This window comes from Marmota marmota, unplaced genomic scaffold (assembly GCF_001458135.2).
Source record: "Marmota marmota marmota unplaced genomic scaffold, marMar, whole genome shotgun sequence".
Lineage (NCBI taxonomy): Eukaryota > Metazoa > Chordata > Mammalia > Rodentia > Sciuridae > Marmota > Marmota marmota.
In genome coordinates this window covers 29,933-50,324 of record NW_026007770.1, presented here as the reverse complement: position 1 = coordinate 50,324, position 20,392 = coordinate 29,933, and the positions used below count along the sequence as shown (strand labels likewise).

The 20,392-nt window shown below is 37.9% G+C and overlaps 1 protein-coding gene and 1 long non-coding RNA gene across 2 annotated transcripts; one reads left to right on the top strand and one right to left on the bottom strand.

Annotated features, from left to right (window-relative positions):
- Positions 1-5,547: 5,547 nt before the first annotated feature.
- Positions 5,548-10,341, bottom strand: LOC125614825. The gene is made up of 2 exons (XR_007345382.1): positions 10,077-10,341; positions 5,548-5,861 (listed from the first exon to the last, which is right to left on the bottom strand). It is a non-coding gene; the product is annotated as an uncharacterized LOC125614825 (long non-coding RNA).
- LOC107133755 (olfactory receptor 4C46-like) lies at positions 6,278-10,186 on the top strand. The gene is made up of 2 exons (XM_015475964.2): positions 6,278-7,173; positions 10,162-10,186. Exons 1-2 carry the CDS (start codon positions 6,278-6,280, stop codon positions 10,184-10,186), a joined length of 921 nt encoding a protein of 306 aa, XP_015331450.1.
- Positions 10,342-20,392: the final 10,051 nt, after the last annotated feature.

Genomic DNA, 20,392 nt, shown 5'->3' with positions numbered 1-20,392 from the left:
AACAATGGTGTGATTTTTGAGAAGGAGTTATTGAGAATACCTTATTTTAAAGCATAGTTGCATAATTTAAATCTCTAGATAGGCCATGAAGGAAGATTTTTAAAAGAGGCAAAAATGAATAATTCAATTTAGAAGAGAAAATACATTTTAAAAATAAGCCAAAATTAGGAAGCAGATTATATAAAACAAAGCAAAAAACTTGTGTATCTTAGAAAATTGACTATGGTTGACTATAGTTTGATTATAGTTTTATATACAGCATAGTAAATTTATTGATTTTATTATATTTTGAAATTGTACATTGAAAATATTGATGTTCATTAAAAATGTAGATTGACAATATTTATTTTCATTGTGAAACCAAAATTAAAATTGTAGGAAGTGCAAATCCTGCTTCAAAATATTCCCTGATATTAACAAAAGTACCAGTACTCTTTAACATTGATCCAGGACTCTCTTAGTTACAATGAGAGAATATCAGTTAGGATATTACAGAACTATGTGGACAAAGATGCTTCAAAGCGGTTCCCAAAGCAGTTCTAGGAGCCCTCGGAAAAAGTCATCTCATGTTGCAATATCCACTGTTCGATGAGAACGTTTGTAAAACCCTTTTGTTCTAATAATACTGAATGATTCCAAGGTCTATGTCTCTGCCTCTCTTTCTAATCTCTCTCTCTCTCTCTCTCTCTCTCTCTCTCTCTCTCTCTCTCTCTCTCATAGAAACACAAAGGTGTACAAGTGAAGATCCCATACCCTTCACTTTAAGTGTATTTGCCAAAAGTCTCTACTATGTAAATTTTTTGAGAAAGATTTTTGTACAAAATTATTTGCAAATATACATCAAATTCCATTTTCCAGGAAAAAAAAAGACAAACCCACTGAATTGTCATTATTGACAAATAAATGCATGACTAAGGTCCAGAGAATATGTGGATGATAGTATGAAACTCCATCAGGAACAATTTTATGTTTTTCTCTTTAACTATTTATTATATCATTAACAATGAAAAATTGGGAAATTGGAAGATATAGGTTTAATTATTTGATGTAAAATGTTTATGTGCCACAAGTATTAATATATTCTGGGCATGGTATTAAATATTTTTTATATATTTGTCTATTTTATTTTTACCTTGGCCAATGAGATACATGTTATCGTATTGTTTCCCCTTTTGCAAATAGGAATATTACAACCAAGTTCAAATAGAAAAGTCTATATCTAATCCTTATTTGTATGTTTCAAAAACTCATATTTTTACAATACTTCTCATATCACAAATTCAAAGGCTTAATAACTTTCCCCTCAAATGAATTTGTCCTCAAATTACCATCCTAAATGTCTGTTCTTAAAAAGAACTACCATTAACATATTCCAGAAGAACTTAAAATTAAAAATTAATATTTACTAAAATCAAATTTTATGTAAATAGATGTCCAAAACTTCAAAGAATTTCCCAGTTTAAGAAAAATATTTATGTTAATCTTGTCTCATATTTTATATTTCTCTGCAATGTCAAGGTTGTTCTTCAGTCTGATTCTTCTTATCTTTCTCTGTAATATTAAACAGCAAATTGATATAGACAGCAGCTGTCTTCCTTTTTGCATCTTCAATGCACAAAAATATTTTAGGTCTGCATTACTAGGAATACTTTGAATTAAAAGACTTAAGACAGACCAGAGGGAAAAATTACCATAGGCATTTTTTTTTTTTTGCAACAAAAGCCTGTGTAGTTATATTTGAAAAAAAAAAAAAAGCCAGTAACATTAAAGTGGTCATACAGAGAGCTTTAAGGCTTTCTTTTATTTCTATTTAGAATATTGACATGAGTGATTCTATAATGTTATAGCATTGATAATGTGATAAGTTCCCCCTCTCAAACCAGAATAATTTCCTTAAAGTCCAAACTAACTGATGTTATGTAATATAATTTAATGAATTCTAAACTCTTTATTACATAATTATATCAATGAGCTAAGAAACTATCATAAAAGTATTGATATTAACCATGATAAATCACTCAATTATTTAGGTATAGAGGTAATATTTCTCAACATTCCATATAATAAATCCATCTATGACAAGCCCACAGTTATACTATCTTAAATGGTAAAAAGCTAAGTGCCTTTTTTGTAAGTACAGGACCAAGGAGCAGGCCATCTCCCCTCAATTCTATAAAACAGAATCCTAGAAAATAGGCAAAAAAAAAAAATGACATAATCTTAAATAGCTAGGAAACTCCTAAGACTTTATAAAAGTCTGTTAGAACTAACAAATGAATTCTGTGAATTTGCAAGATACAAATCATCATGAAACAATGGACTGTATCTCTGTGCAAAACTACCATGTACAATAGCAGCAGAAAGACTAAAATCATGTGAATAAATTACCCTGGGGATGAAAGACCTCTGCTTTAGGGACTATAAGATATTTCCGAGAGAAAATAAAGAAGATATAAATCAATTAAAAGAAACCCTATGCTCATGAATTGGAAGATTAATATTGTTGAAATGTCTACATTACCCAAAGAAATCTACCAATCCAATGAAATCATTATCAAAATCCCAATGATGTTTGTTGCAGAAATAGAAAAAAACAAACAATGAAATTCATACAGAACTACAAATGAGGCCAAAAAGCCAGNTATAACTAAAAAGAACCAATAAAATATTACTTGTTCAAAAATAAAATTTTAAATGAAAAAAGATAATTCACAGACTTGGACTAAATTGTGTATGGTTATATATATAATATATATATTTGAGATCAAATATATTGATGTTGAGATCACTTAAAACTACTGTTGAGATCACTTAAAACTACAAAAGAAGAAGCCAAAACTTCTGTTTTATCTGATAAGGCTATAGATGAAAACCTCACAAGAGATGATATACTAATGACCAATAAGATTATGAAAGTTTAAATTAACCTAAATAATTAGTAAAATTTGAATTAAAGCTACAATAATTTACCGCTATGTACCTCCTAGAAAAAATAAATTGGACATAAGTAAAAATATCAAGTGACCAAATGACTTAACTTTTCTGTTTCAAGTACATCTTCAAATTTGTAGTGTTGCCTCTTAACCCAGGACAGCCCATAAGACCCAAAGAGGATCGTAATATAGAACATTCCAGGTTAAGGCTACTTCCAAACACTCTTAGAAATAAGAAGAGCAGCTTTTGGAGGAAAGTACTCTAACATACTACTATTAATTTTATGCCTCAGCAGCTTTGCTCTTAGGCAATCAACAATAGGTTTCAGAAATGGTTAAACATCAGTCAGAAGCAGGAAGTTCCCTCTGCGAAATGCATCATCAGGGAAACTGCACCACTGGTCTCCGCACAAGACTCCTACTGCCATGCAGTCTGCTTGGCATTCAGCTTTCGAAACAAACCAAGTTCATAGAGGGAATAGGGACTCTCAAGGGCTTATGGTCCAAAGTGCAGGACATAACATTTCCCCACTCAAGAGGGGGAGATTTTCAAAATCTCTTTCCAGGATGAGACTGAGGCAAAACCTTTCCATCAAAGGTAATTAATTCCTGGGAGAGAAAGCACAGCTACTAGCAAGGTCCAAGAGACTTTATGGAAACCATAAATACCCAGATAATGTAAGAGTAAATACCATCTATAGTAGTCACTTCATCAAACGAGACTCATCATGATGACACCCACTTGAATTTTTTTCCTTCAAAATTTCTACCTCCTGCCCTGAAGACCAGACCTGGATAATGAAGATCACTTTTCCATAATGAAACAAGTGAATCCATTTCAAGTTCTATCCCTGGGTTTTCTGTGAGACATTCAAGGTTTGATGTGGGAAGGAAAGATTTGGACTTAGAAAGACTTCTTAGTATCTGTTGATTTGATATTGTATTATTTGAATACTCTCTTTCAATTGTGTCTTATATTTTAATATTGAAAGATTCTTACTCTAAGTGGAGGTCACTCTGAAGATGGGAGTGCTTCTGAACACCATCAAGCATCATTAAAATCCTCTAAGATTACTAAGGTAAGTTCTTCAACAGGGCTGATGTTCACTAAATATTGTTAGTTTTCATGTACTGAAATTTTACTTTTCAACATTTTTAAGTATGATTATAGGGTGTTTCACCCTCACCTTAATTTTTCAAGAGATGGTAAATTCAATCAACCTGATTTAACAGTGGACAATTCAAGAGTCAAAAATGAAGCAAAAATTCTTTAGCAACTGAAGCCTATTTTACCATGAGACACTCTTTGGTTAACTAAGATAATTCACACAGGCAAAAACAAAATTTAAATGAACTTCAAAAAAGATTTAATATGAATAATAGATGGCCTAAGACATCAGATATTGAGTAAAGTAAAACATGGGAAATCTTTCTGGGATCAATGGCTATGGATAATAGAGGTTTCTGTAGATTCTTTACAAGTAATATTGGAGATAATTCCTTCACTGTTCAGTGTGTTAATTCTGCACATCTGCTGAGTGCACGCAGTTAAACATAAAGGAAAGTCCTCTATGTATCATTAGAACGGTTGTGAGTGTGTTCATATAATAATCAATTATCAGATCAACTTATGAGGTGATATTCTTAACTATCATTCCATAGATAGAAGAAACAGATGGGTGCTTTGCCAGGAAAAAATAGGTTCAAGTTGAATAACCAGGATTCTAATCAGTTTTCACTAATTTAAAGCCAAGATGCTGTGATAGTTGTTTTCAACATATCCAACAGGATCTGTAACCACATTATGGCAGTATTGAGAAGGGGAGAATTGGATGTGAGGGACAGATGAGGACAAAGGAACCCCTCCAAGAATGCAGAAACAATTATTTTTTTCAATATTTGAGAGTTCAAATGAATCATTGTATGTCTGTGAGTCTGCTGAAGAAATTAGTTTATATAAAGATGTCTCTCAGATGGTATTTAATTAATCATACTAATTACGGTCATGTCAAAAGAGAATTATTGGTACATTGCTAAAACAGGGCAATATGGGTTATATAAGTTAAAGCTAAAAATTTGGAGGACAAAAATAAATAGAATAAGAAAAACCTGAGTTCTGTTCTTAGCTCTTATGTTTATTAGCTTCTTCCTTTAGAGCAGAATTATTAATTTCTCTGTGCTTTCATTACAGGCAAAATAATTTTAAATATACCTATAAGATGACTCTAGCCAGCAACCACTACTCTTAAAGTGATTATTAAATATGCAGACATCTGCAAAAGCATTTAGAACACCTGAAGAGTTAAATTTCTTTTGGTTAGCATTGCCATTACTAAACCACTACAATCATTTTTTCTCTCAAATTGTTTCCTTATCTGTGTAGTGAAGTAGTATTACCACACAGGTTATTCTAAGTATTAAAAAGAAACATATGGGGCTGGGACTGTAACTCAGTGGCAGAGCGATTGCCTAGCATGTGTGAGGCACTGGGTTCCGTTCTCAGCACCACATAAAAATAAATAAAATAAAGGCATTCTGTCCATCTACAACTACAAAAAAAAAAAAGAATTGTGTGTGCGCAAAGCACTTGGTACCATGAAATTCACTGAACAAATATTGCAAAGTAATTTATTGTTGGCTATTATGAAGCTCTTGGGTTTAGTCATCCAGCATTATGAATTATTTCAGAGTAGCTTTTTATACTTATATTTCCATCACTGTTGCACTGAAATTCTTCCATCAACTCTCATGGATAGTCAGCCACCTGGGGTTCCTGGATCTGGCTTCCATTATTCACTGAGCCTTGAGCAGCTTCTTCCAGGACACATAGTGGCATTTACAAGGGTAATGCCCCAGATTCACCCTTCCTCAGATTTCTTGTCATACTTGTACTCATTTCCATAGTTATGTTCTGTAGTCTCCATTTTCCTAAGAATAAGGATGAAAATTGTTAACTATACCATGATGACTATTACATCAATCTTCTACCTCCCTTAGGGACTTAACTGCCACAATCTGTTCAATCTTTTACTTATATTTATTCTCCTAGTTTTCTGGTTTCCACAAAGGAGTCCATGTATTCCAAGGGCCTTTTGACTTTTATGTCTATAAGAATTTCTCATGCATATGCTTCTTGCCCAATCGTCACTCAGGAGGCATCTGAGTAATCTATAAGGTAACAGAACCAATATTTTATGCTCAACAAAATCCATGAAACAAGTGTGGAACTCATGAGATTTCACAGACAATACAATCCAGGCTTTCTTTCTTTGTGACATGGAGAAGTTTAACAAATTCAAGGTTGAATTCACGTTTTTCAGGTAATAAAGTTGCACAGGAAGTACATGGAGAAAAGGAACAACGTGACAGAGTTTGTTCTACTAGGACTTACAGAAAACCCCAAGATGCAGAAAATTATATTTGCTGTGTTTTTGCTCATCTACATCATCTCTATGTTAGGAAATTTGCTCATTGTGGTTGCCATCACTGCCAGCTCATTGTTGGGGTCCCCCATGTACTTTTTCCTGGCCTATCTCTCCTTTATTGATGCCTGCTACTCCTCTGTGAATACGCCTAAACTGATTGTGGATTCACTCCATGAAAAGAAGACCATCCTGTTCAATGGATGCATGGCCCAAGTATTTGGAGAACATTTCTTCTCGGGTGCAGAGGTCATCCTGCTTACAGTGATGGCCTATGACCGCTATGTGGCCATCTGCAAGCCCTTGCACTATGCAACCATCATGAACTGGAGACTGTGTATGCTGCTGGTGGGCGTGTCCTGGATGGGAGGCTTTCTCCATGCAACCATCCAGATCCTCTTGATCTTCCGACTACCCTTCTGTGGCCCTAATATCATTGATCACTTTATGTGTGATCTGAGCCCTCTGCTAAACCTGGCCTGCACTGATACCCGCACTCTGGGGCTCTTTGTTGTTGCCAACAGTGGGTTCATCTGCCTGCTAATCTTCCTCCTCTTGCTGGTCTCCTATGTGGTCACCCTGTGCTCCCTCAGGACACAGAGCCTAGAGGGTAGGCGCAAAGCCCTGTCTACCTGTGTCTCCCACATCACAGTGATGGTATTATTCTTTTTCCCCTCCATGTTTGTGTACCTGAGACCTGCAGTTACTTTACCTATTGATAAGGCAGTTGCTGTTTTCTACACTATGATAACTCCCATGTTAAATCCCTTGATCTACACCTTGAGAAATTCCCAGATGAAAAGTACCATTAAGAAATTATTTACTAGGAAGTTTCTTTCTGCTGGACAAATACCTATGCCTGAAGATCAACATTGAGTTTACTGAAGAAAGTGTCAAATGGCCCTTTTGAATGACCTCATCAAGCAGCACTTTAAAGATAAAGATAAAAGTCATATTTACTCAAAACTGTGCTTTACTCAATCTCATTTGTCAATTCATGGGATTAATCAACTCGTTATATGCATGTGTGAATAGGACATACTCTTCTTATGTGTAAGTATAATGCAACAATATTTTAAAATTCTTCATTGAGGGAATTAAAAATGTGTGAATAAAAAGGAACAACAAACTCAGGACCATGCTACATGTTGAAAAAAATTTAACAAATCAAGACTTGATTTTCTTTGCTTTATCCATGTATCTAAATTCATAAGCTATCTTTTAATAACAACAAAATAAATAATTAACCATTTGTATTGAGCAGAAATCTTTATAGTAAGCAGAACTATTGTTCCCATTTTATTTGAATATGACTAGTTTTCCAGATCATACTGTTAATTTCCATGTTACATGGCCATGCAATGATAACAAATAGATCACATAAATGTGTTCATTATAATTTTAAAAATACTATTTTGAGCACATTCTGTTTGATAATTGATTTTCCAAACCTAAAAATCTAATTATTTTATAAATATCTTCTATAAACATATATATTACATTTTAGGTAATACATTTTGGATAATTGTTGAGAGCCACAGCGGAAGGGGCCCCAGCAAACTTCCAGCTGCCGGCTGATGATTGGCTCACAGCGGCCCCAGCAACATCTAGCTGATTGGCTCCTCTGCGGTGATGCTCATTGGGCTGTTTCCCTGCCCTTTCAGACCACGGAGCTGCTCATTGGGGGACTTTTTTGGCTCCGCCCACGTGACCCAGCCAATCGGCCTCAAGAGCAGGAGGATTGTAGGAGGGGAGAGAAGCTTGTGTGGGAGAGAGAGGCTTGTGGAAAGCCGGGGATGGCAGTTGAGGCTCTGAGGGTTTTTCCTGAGAGGCTGTTTTGTTTGGCGTGTGTGGTTCTAAAAATAAAGTTAGTTTCTTTTGACAAGTGGCTCCTGATTGTGCCCAGCCAGACTGCGGCAGATAATATTATGGTATTATAGACTAGGGCTATTAACAAAAGTGACATTTAACCTCGAGTAGTAAATAATGTAGATTTGACCATGTTTCTGAATTTCCTTCTAGTCTTCAGAAAAATTTTTGTAGCTCATGTGACCCTATGTTGATAACCCATTAGAGGAGTGATGGATCACGGAAAAGAAACTTGATTGTCTCATAGGAACTCCAATTTGATAATACACAGCTGGACTCCATGAATTACTTGCCTGCTAGCTAGCAGTACTTTAAAGTAGCATCAAGTTTGGTCCATGATAAGCAGTCAGTGATTGAGTAAAAGCATAAAGACATATAAATAAATTCTGTAAAATGAGTACTAGGGACTACAATTTTTTTTTAACCTTTAATCTGATTCAGACTGGGGGGAGAATTTAAGCTTGCCTTCCAAAAGGAAGCACATTTTGTTTTCTTTTATGCCCTACATGAACTGAGCAATGAGAAAGAGGATGCAACTGACATTCTTTTCATATGAACAAAAACATTAGACCCTGATATTCTGTCAGCAAGATCTCATTATCTATGCATGTTGGCTATTGATGACTTTTTTTTCTGTAATTTTGTGGTCACATTTCATTAGTAAAACATATTTGTCAAAGCATATAGCTCTCTCTACACAAAAGCAACTTCAGGATTTTTGTTTGTTTGCTTTTTCATTCACTGATTTGTTCACTCATTAAAAAACACAGTGATTTGAGGGATTGCCCTGAGATGAATGAAAACACACCAGTTTCTTCCTTCCCAGTGCTTAAGATTCATTGAGAGACTCTCAGAAGGGAGTGGAAAGAACTCCTGAGAATTATATATACAAGTTAAGATGGACAGAGGGCTATGAAAGCATGTTTGATGGATGACAAACACATATCTGGGGAGGGAGAGGTGTAAATGCGAAAGGATTCCTACAAGGAAAGATATAAAAATGGCACATTTGGGACAAAATTGGGTAAGGAGACTGAAAAGGCAAGAGATTGAATCAATGCATCCCCATGACAGGTAATGTTTAATAAAGGCTAGAGGCATAAACAAAATATGCAGGAAACCTAAATAATTCAATGTGGTTGGGGATATTAGGTTGAATATTCATCCAGCAATTGTTTACTTAAACCCCACTGAATGCCAGGTGTGGAACTGCACACTCAGCTAGTTCAAAAAGTAAATTGTCATTCCTGAGACCTGAAAGACAGAAGTGGGTACGTACCGATCAAAACAATTCTCAAAATCCTGTTACAGATTAATAGTAAGGATCATGGAAAACATTGAAAATATTTTTAAGATGGCAAGTGATGCAATTAGATTTTAGACTTACAGTGATAACTCAACCTACACAGTTTGATAAATGAATGAAGGGAGTAAGATTGACAGCAGAAGAGCAGAAGCCTATTGTAAGGATATGAGTGTGAAAACTGTAGATTGAACTCTGGTCCTGCTGGTGAAGAGGCAGAGTGTGGTGGACACTGGAATCATGTCCAGATCACCTCTATCAGGCCAGTGTGCACAAGACCCAGCGACTGTGTCTCTGGGCTTCTAACAGCTCACAGCCCTACACTTCTCTGAACAACTAAAGAAAAAGGGAGCTTCAGTCTATGGATTTTCTCTACCATCTTAGGGTCCTCAAGTAGACAATAAAAGACTATGACAAAAGGAAAAGAAGGTTGGAACCCCCTTGCCTCCAGGCAGAACAAGTTATGGAGTAGAGTGAATACTCTATAGCTTCTCAAGGTCCCAGGCTAAAACCAAACTTATTTTGATAACACATATTTCTTCCCCTTACCTTGTCAGATTCCCGCAGTCCCTGCTTCTGTCACCTTCATAGAAATCCCCACATCTAGTTCTGCATCTGTGGAACACAAAATGACATGGAGAGAGAGGAGTCACAGGTGAGATTCAGGTTCTGTCTTGCATCACAAGATGGATGAGGAAATTGAGAAGATGGATCAGAGAGATCTATGAGTCTTTGCAAGTGTTTAACAAAGCTGCTCTATGTCTTGTAGAAGTTCCTTCCAGCTACTAGTAGGTGGTCTTTTTACTCCTAAGGATGACTCTACATTGCCTGAGGATTCTCTGCCCTGAGGAAGTTGCCCTGAAAGAAAATGCTGATTCTGCTTGGGGCTAACTCCCACCTCCCTTCATTATTTCCAGACTCAAGTCTAAAGTTACCCTAAAGGAACTGCAAAGTGTAACCCTATGTGCACTGCACTCCAAAAAAATACATGATTTTTCTAATATATGTAGACAGGAATCCAGGAACATGTTTATTAACAAATATCAAGTGTGGGATAATGTTGGAACAAACAAAGCTGAATCAGGCCATATTTACAGATGCAAATTCACTAAAACAAATATTCTTAGAATTGTATATCATGGAGTTAGGAAGAGCTCTGTTTAATTATTTAGCTGCAACAGGAACCCAAATGTAGTGCTCATGAGTGAGATAGAAATGCTAAACTTTCAAGGGTTAAGGGTTAGAAAGGGATTAAAAAGCTTAGAGAAATTGGAATGCACTGTGATTTGTCTTTAAGATTCACCCACCCTGGATGAGTTCAATGTATAACCTTTATCACAACTATGAGTAATAAGTTGTGGGAGGAGCCCTGGCATCCTTGAAAACTTCTGTGATTGCTCTTCCCTGTTGGTGGGACTCCACAGTGGGAACTCTGATGCCTGGACTGGAAACTCTAACTGCAAAGTAAATAATTGGATCCTTGGATGGCAGGAGTCAAGTGACATCACTCCATCTCCAGAGTATTGGTGGTAGAGTGAATAAAAAATTAAAGAAGAAATCCAAATAATCAGACCAGAAAAGATCTATGACCTTGGCTGGTTGATTTTAGGCTTCGTAAAAGTGAAATATTATAGAAATCCTAATGAGTTCTTACTTGATATAGTTTAGCAGAAAAATTTTAGTTTAAGTGAATCAAAACAAAACTGAATTTTGAATATAGAAAGTCATGTTTCCTCAATCAGCTTCCAGACTTCAGCCACTCTACAGATCCAGAGCAACTAAAATAAAGAGAATTTGGGTGGCTTCAGGTAGCACCCTGGAACTCTGTCTAAAACTTATGTGAAACTTTCTCCTACTCTTCTTCAAGGTACACTAGGGCCTTTTGGGGGGCACAGTGCATTAGGAAAATGGAAATAATCAGATACCTATGCAACTACTGGACCCCAAATATCAATTGACAATAATTAAAGAACACCCAAATATTAATATGGTCTGAAGATGAAGGTCTCATGGAGATTAGGTGATCAATGAAATTTTAATTCAGGTCTTTGTCTCAGTGTTGAGTGTCCTGAGACTCATTTGGTGGTCATTCATGCTGTTCTGAAATTAAAATTAGGAAAGAGAAACTCAGAAGAGATAGAATCTCCACACTGATCTCCTGACCCACAGAGAGAAAATGATTATGGTGGGAAAGACCAAGTGGAAGCCAGTACAATTACTTCTACCTAGGAAAATAGTAAAACAAAAATAAAATTGTATTTTACTTGGCATAGTATTACATTACAAATATAAATTTCATTCCTGGAGGCATTTCAGAGCTTATTACCACCAGGAAGGTCTTGAAGGTCTACACCAGGGTTAATTCCCATCACATTCAACTGAACGATTTGTCCTGTTCAGGATACAGATGGTTATAGGAAATGTAGAATGGAAGTCCATAAGTTTAATCAGAAAGAGACTTCAAGTATATGTGCTGAACGAGATGTGATTTCCTTGCTTGAACAAATTAACATATCCCTGTGTCATCTGATATACAGCTAGTGATCTGGCAAAGGCTTCTCCATGCTTTTCAATAAGAACCCTCAGAAACACTGTGGTTTCATCTAGAAATACCAGCAATGAACATTTGTCAGACCCAGGAATGAATGATGGTCTTTGAACTGCCCAGAGACAGAGGCCATGCCCCTCTGGAGAATTCTCAGTGTAAAGGCACCATGGAGATCACCTAGTTGTATGGCCATGCCCCGTTCAAAGGGAAATTCCCTGGTAGCCAAAGAACTTTATCAATTCATGATGCTGGGAGCCATTAGCCAAGTAGGTATGACAATTTCCTTGCCAGCATACCCCATGTTGCTGACATTTTGCAGTGACATTGCATGTAGGTGACCTTGCTCAAGGACCAAGGCGGATTAGGGTGTTCCCGGTTTAAGATAATCGGGTTTAGGGCATTCCTGGTTTAGGTTCCAGGTTTAAGGTTTAAGATTATTCCTGCTGGGAATAGGGCGTATCCTGCTGCCTGAGTTCCCCTTGAGTTCTCACGGGATTCAGACAGTATTTTTTGGGAGACAGAAGCCCAGTGGATATGGATTTGGGCAGAGAATGTGGATTTCCCCAGAACGTGATTGTAGACGGCTGGTGTGAGTTCGGGAATAAAGAGTTGCTGTTTGAATCTACAAGCTGTGTGGTGGCTTGTGATTGTGTGCCCAGCCAGACTGCGGCATTTGTGCCCAGCCAGACTGCAGCATCATACCTTGGGTTCAAACCCCTGCTGCCAGAGTAGAGAATCATGGGTTCAAGCTGATAAATCCTAATTGGACTGCCTTTTATTCTGAGCCTCCAGAGATAGGCTGAACCACCATGCATACCTTTTTACTCTACTTTTGTGTCTGCTTTTTCTTAATCCCCCACATAGCTGGGTCCACATAGCCCTGAATAAACTGTGGTTCAAACGACAAAGATCCTTTCTCCTACCTCAGGAGACAATGATCCAGCCCTATGACATGATCTGCTATGGTGTCATATTGACCTGCTGTGGTGGTATAATGATATCCATGATGTCATAATGACATTCTGTAATGTCATAATGAGCTTTCATGGTGTTAAAAATGACTTGCTATGATGTCATAATGACCAGCTGTGGTGTCATAATGAGCTTCTATTGAGTCATAATGATCTGTTATGATAATAAAAATGACCAGCTGTGGTGTCACAATGACCTACTGTGGTGTCATGATGACATCACATTATATCACAATGTCTGCTATGATGTCATAATGATCTCTCATGATATCATAATGAAGTTCTATGGTGTCATAATGACTTGCTATGGTGCCATGATGACCTCACATGAATTCATGATGACCTGCTACGGTGTCATAATGATCTGTTATAATGTCATAGTAACCTGCTATGGTATCAGAATGACTTGTCATGATGTAAGAACAACCAGCTGTGTTGTCATAACGACCTGCTGTGGTGTCATATCACTTGCTCTGTTGTTATAAGTATCTGCTGTCCTGTCTTAATGATCTGTTATGATGTCATGATGACCTGCTGTGCCTGAGTGTTCTGAGGCAACAAGAAGTTGTGCTACCTGGGTTGATATGTCTTCTGGAGGATTTTGATTTCTATATTGTGGAATCATTAAGATTATATTAGAGAGTAGAACTATAATCAAGCTATTTCCCAAATATTTGTTCTATTTCCTCAGGAGGATGAAGACTTTGATCTAAAATGAAAAATGCTTTAGAGCTATGTTCTTTGTACATGTTCTCCTTTCATTTAGTCCTTCAACACATGCCATCCACGAACCTAATATGCCCCAGGCTCTATTTGGGAGCTAGGAGAGACACATACATATGGATCTCAGGGCTCTTACACTTCTGTGAGTGCAGATGGAAATACATAACATGTAAACAAGTAATTTTAATAACATGTGATATGACAGCTGATTCAACATTCAAGTGTTGTGTAAATTTAGAAGTATTGGTTTTCCTTAAACCTATATTACCTTATTTATACAGTTGGAAAAGTACTTACTTTATAGCATTTGGGTGGGATTAAAAAGAAATAAATGTTATTTTAAAAAGACCTATTCACTAGCTGTCACACAATACACGTTCAATGCTTTCTTTTTCTTTTTTCTTTTTCTTCTTCTTTTCTTTTTCTTTTTAAGGCTGATGATAACAGCAGAGGGTTGAGGCAGTAAGGAAAAATAAATGTCTGATTTTACCGAGATCTGAAAAAACCTTTGCAGAAAAACTAGGATTTGAAGGATGAGTTGATAGGTGGAGAAGAGAATTAGAGGATAGATAATCGTGAAATTCAGTGTTCTAGGGAGAATTTTGTTTGCAGTCTAATTTGGTAAGCCATCTTGAGAGAAACTTTAAAAAGGTTAGGATGAAGGTGTCAATGAATTACTTCATGTATCATGCCACAGGAGGCATCTATAGATAAAAATGAAGAAGCATCACAGATCTTTAATCAGAGGACTATGGCATTTGGAAATTATATGTGTTTAAACAGGCAGCAACAAGATAGGGAGGACAGAGGACATCTGGTGACCTTGTACCTAGGTAGAATGATGAAAAAAATACTGTGTATTATGTCTACAACTCTTGGAAGAATGGAAAGACAGCACAGCGAGATAAACAATTCCTTAGTTTTGAAAGCAGCTGGTATATTTGTGAATTTACCAGACACCCATGACAATGACAATATTTTATGGGAGCTGGCAACACTAATACACATGACAATAGTTAACCTGTTGGAGTATGTGTAGCTGGAGGGAAATGTAATTCACGAGCACCTGCCTGAGTCTGTTTGGCTAAAATCAGTAGTGGCAACCTTCATTTTATCAGCATGTAAAGCACTAAGGTCACAGTGCATTCAGAAAAGAGTTTTCTAGAAACCTCAGTTTTTAGAAGTTTTTTGAAGTTTTATGGTTTTCGGGTTATTATTTTTGTTTGGGTGGTTGGTTTTTAAAATAAACAATGCTTTGTTTCACCCTGAAATATCTTCCATTGGAAAATTAATTATAGAATTTAGTATAATATCTGCCTAATTGACTAGTAAAATAGTGTGGTTTTTTTGTTTTGTTTTGTTTTGTTTTGTTTTTTTTTTTTTTTTTAGCAGTAAACCAGAGGTAGAGAATGATTTTGACCATTTGAGTTTTGGAATGTGCATGTCAGATTTTCATACATGATAAAGGAATCTTTCTATGCTTGCTTCTCTTGTAAATGCTGCAGTAGAGGTTACAGTATATAACTGTGGTGTTGTGTAGCTTGGAGCTCTGCTGTGGTGAGCATCAGTCTGCAGCCCAACATTGGGAGTTTGTCCTCAGTATGGCTGTATCTGATCACAGTAATATCTAATGAAGCCAAGAGAATGAACATAAATTGATTTCGTCTTCCACTAAATATGTCACAATCTATTGGATTGCAATCATTACCATTTGCTAATAAACTCTTAAAATAAGTAAGACTTATTCTTTTCACTCTCTATCCCAGAATAGCCAGCAGATTCTACAAATCTGATAGATAAGTGGCATGGCTCAGAAATCAGGCACACAAGGATGTTTTTAAGAGCTCAGAAAACTCCTAGATGGAGAGGCAGTATCAACACATACCCTCTCTCCATTTTGTCATCTCATCTTCATATTTAGAAATGCCATAGATCTTCCACTCCCTGATTGGTCTTAGACAACACTCTTGTTGTAGGCAGATGTCTACCTCTCTTCCTTCACTTCCATTCCAAGTATTTCTCAAGTTTTGGATTTTATGTCCAGTGGCCACCAATACCCTTTTCCAAATTTGACATAGCTATTAAGTATATCATACTGAATGTTGAAGAATGTTGAAGTTTTCTGACTCCAATTTTGAAAAACAGCAAATGGAAAATGATAGTACCATGAAGCTAGAGAAAGAAGAAAATAATGTAACTACTAAACAAAAGTAGTTGTCTGAAAACCACTAATATTAAAAAATTCCATTATACTTATGGTTAAGATGTTTTTCCTCCATTACCTGATGCATAATTGTATAATTTTACCTATTCTATATATTTCATTCTATGGAAGAAGAAAATAGAAGTCAAAACAGTTCTCAAATCTTTGCAGCATCAATAGTATTATAAGATTTAGGAGTAAAAGAAATTTATTAAAAATCATCTCTGCTATCCCATAAATATGGGATAAAGGACAGGGAAAATCAGGACAGGGAAAATCAGGACAGGGGAAGTGTCCTAGGAAAAGAAGTCTCTGATGTCTCTCCCAGATGGTGGCAGAGGGGCTCACTCAGGCCCAGATAGCTCCAGATACTCTTGTGAATGGACTATATATATATATATATATATATATATATATATAAGCCCAAGGATGTTTGCTCTCCTCCCTTCTGTATTTTTAAGTCCATGTCTGTTTAAATCTGGCTGATTCCCCTGCAATAATGTCAGGATCAATGGAGCTCAGGATCTTCTGGCTGTCCAGTGGCTTTGTCTCTAGCTCAGCTGTCCACTTTCATAGATGTCACTTTGTTTCTGAATCCAGGCCATCAGGACCAGCACGCAGCAACACAGCATGCAGCAATAAATGTATTCTTAGAATACAGGTGGCAATCCTTCTAACCATCCCCTCCCAGCCCTTGCTGTTGTCATGGGTATAGGCTGCAGTTTCACCATGGAGCTTCACAGTGAAAAGGGAGTTTTCTTCTTCTGATGTGTCATGAGAGGACTTGTTTTCTGCTTCTCACCCTCTGATGGTCATCCAGGGGCTGGATGGAGGGGTATTCAGGGTCATGTTGGGGGGTATTCGGGGAGTGGAGTTGCTCACCTGCAGGATGCAGACAGGAATGAAATGCAGATTTGCTCTTCTGTTGCCCTGCTGCCCTGACCACTGGTTCTTCTCAGCCAGCTGAGCAAAAATGGGAAGGTGCAAAGGGCCAGTTCAATGGCACTTCTCTTTTGGGAGACACAGAAGGTGATAGAATCTGCAGTGTGCAAGCAAGGCCCCACCTCTGGATGTGCATGTTTAATTGCAAACATGCTTATTGCTCCCTGGATTGCCTGGTGCTGAAGCATCAGATATGTAGCCATTGCATGGTCAGATTTTGTGTTTACCAAAGATTACCAGATGTGATGTGGGATATAAATCATGTCAAGCATGATTGTCATTATTGTGGGGATGAGTGGTTGGCTAGTAGCTCACTAGAATGAGTTTGAATATTTCTCATCCTGGCTCAGCCATGGGTGCCTCAAAATTTGGTCTACTATAAGCCTATGTATGTGGTTGATGGTCAGTAATTGACTGATGACACTAAGTACTTTAGCAGAAACGTGAAGGGGAATGTCATACCATGCATTCAGGACCTTCTCCTTCAGCTGTACAAAGGTGGTCACATCGAATTGGAGGTTCGTCAGTGAACATGAAGAATAGAACTACACCCAGGATCCAGGCACCCACCACATGGTTGTTATCTTCTTGCTGGTAGAGTTCTGGGCACAGTACAGAAGGCCTTGCTTGCACTGTGCAGAATGTGTCCAGCTCCTGCCCAGCTGTGACCTGCAACTCAGGTAAAGTCAAAGAAGTTAATGTTTCCTCCAGTGTCTACCAGGATGTTCGCTGGCTTCCGATCTCTGTGTGTGGTGCTCTTCTTGTGGTAGTAGCTCACAGAGCATGTGATCTGCCTAAACCTTCCCTGGTCCTCCTCCTTTTGCTTTCCTCATGCCTCCATGATGTGCTGCAGTAACTGTCCCCACATGAATGCTCAGCACAACCTAGATGTTTTCAATGTGTCAATACCTTGAAACAACTTGATCATGTTTAGTTGGTCCATGGCCTTCTGCTCTACCTTTACCAGGACTTCCATGGCAACCTCTGTCTCAGTGAGGAGACGATGAACCAGTTTCACCTGAGCAATGCTGCCCTGTAAGGTGTCCCTTGGGCCACTATAATGGTTCATGAGAATATCCTTAAAGAAGGAGCTGATTGAGAGGACCTGCCACTCTTACCCTTTACTAAACTCACTACTCTCACTACATTTTGTAAGAAACAACGAAAACAATTTTAGATGAAAAAGAAGGAAAGAAAAAAGAAATAAAGCAAAATAAAATATCATCCCCCTCACAGAAAAAAAAGAAAGAAAGAAAGAAAAGAAAAGAAATCCAAAATACCTAAATCCAAAACCACCAAATGAGGCTATGCCCCCCCTCCCAAAAAAAAAGAACTGTCACAGCCAGGGCCTGAAGTATAACTGGTGTTTGAAATTCCCCTACAATATACCTTTGTGAGATCAGTTCAGTAAACCACCCATAACCCACAGAGGCTGTCTCTCTTTCTGACCTCCCTGACCTTTTCCACTTTCATAATAAGAGTAAGAAAGGCTTGAGAAGCTTTTTGCTTTAGTGGGTTATGGAGACTGATATTTACTTGTGTAGAAATTAAAATCTGAAGGATGTTTCAATGCCCTTCCTTATTTTGAGTTCAAGAGTCTATAAATAACTTTTGGCTTGTAAAGACTTTATCACACCTACACTCAAGGTATTTAATTCCCTTTTCTTTCAGTTTGGAATGACTGGTGTCAAAAGGATGGTAGCAACCCACATCATGATAGACACTTCCTTCTCTAAGACACTGTAGGGATGTTATTACCATATGTGGGGCTGAGAGGAAGGATGCTTTCTTTATGATTTCCCTATAAGGTCCTCATCAGATACCCTGGGATCCAGAAGGCAGTGGGTTGATATATTCAAAGTGATGAGGACAAAACATGATGCTCCAGGGGACTCCTTCTTTGGAACTTAAGGACTTACCTGGGCACCCGGGTACAGAGGGAAGGTTGGTGGCATGCTGATGTTTATGACTGGTGTCTTGCTTATGGACTCTGTGGCAGAACTAGGCTGTCTGCAGCTTCTGTGCTGCTCCCTGAGCTCCTCCATCTATTCATGGAAACGTTGCTGATGTAGCCAATGTGCTCAGGTCAGGCTGGGGCAGGTTAGTGGAGGTCTGGTGGCCCTGGGATCCCCATGGAACTGCTTGTGAGTACATCAGGTATGGAGTTTCTAGGAAAACACTTCCAATTCCTGCAGCTGCCAAGGTGGGAAGTGGTAAATGGATTTGTGGTCTCAGGTACAAGAACCTGCAAGGTACAGGTTCCCTGGCTCCTCTGGTTACTCCTGCCCTGGATCACACCATTGCCCTTGTGAGTCACATAGCCATTGTGGCTCTGTCACTTTCTTGTTTCACAGAGGCCTTGTGAGTTGTATCATCCTCATGCTTCATGTCTTCCCTGAAGCCTAGAGCTCCTTTGCCAAAGGGGTCGTCCTCTGCTTCTGTGGTTGTACCTTGCTAGGTTCAGCAGTTATTCTCATAAACCCCCAGGTCTAGACTTGGGCTCACAGCACTGGCTCCAGTATGCCATGACTGGAAGTTGCAGAAGCTCTATGTGCCCTCAGAGCCAAAGCATTGTAAAACACCAACATTAGTTGGCATTTGGTGAAAACATGTGTCTCTTCTGATGATAACAGGAAGTTTAAACTGCTGCTGAGATTCAGCTCCATCTTGCAATATTATATAAATCTATTCTGTGATTTGTAATAAATTAATCCAATAAGGGGTGGATATTAGGCATTACAAGCAGAAATTACATTTAGAACTGGAGACTGAGAGATAGAAACATGGTCTGTATGCTTCAGAAACTCAGATCTATTCAGTCAAATTGGCCAGTCAGAGAACAATTACAGGACAGTATAATAAGTGATATTTGAAGTGTACCAAAGGTTCTCAGGAGGGGTAAGGGAGGGCCCTGGGAGAGATGGAATAGTAAACACAAAGTGATAATTTCAAGTCCTGAGCCCAAGTGCCTATGAATGTCACTTTATTTTGAAGTAGGTTCATTGCAGATGTAGTTATGTTAAAATTTTTGAGGCAATATCATTCTGGATTTAGGCCAGTCCTAAATCAAATCACGGATGTTATTGTAAGAAAAATGTGGTGGAGATTCCTGGGGGAAGTCCTTATAACACTTAGGGAAATCTATCTGGAGATGGAGGCAGAGACTGGAGACAGGAAGACACAAGCCAAGAAGTGCCAGGCATTTTTCAGCCACCAGTGAGAGGAGGGAGTTGTGGTCAGATTCTCTCTCTGAGCCTCCAACAGTAGTCAATCCAGCCAGCACCTGGATTTAAGACTCTGAGATAATGAATCTTTGTGTTATTTTAATTTGACAAACCTGTGGGAATCTATTATGGCTATCCTAAGCAACAAAATGTCTCACCTAGTCTGGAGGCTGAGACTGGAGATGGCCATCAGGATAAACATGCTTTCCAGCTCAGCAGCATTTAAGCAAAGAAGGCCAAGTAGGAGTTCACCC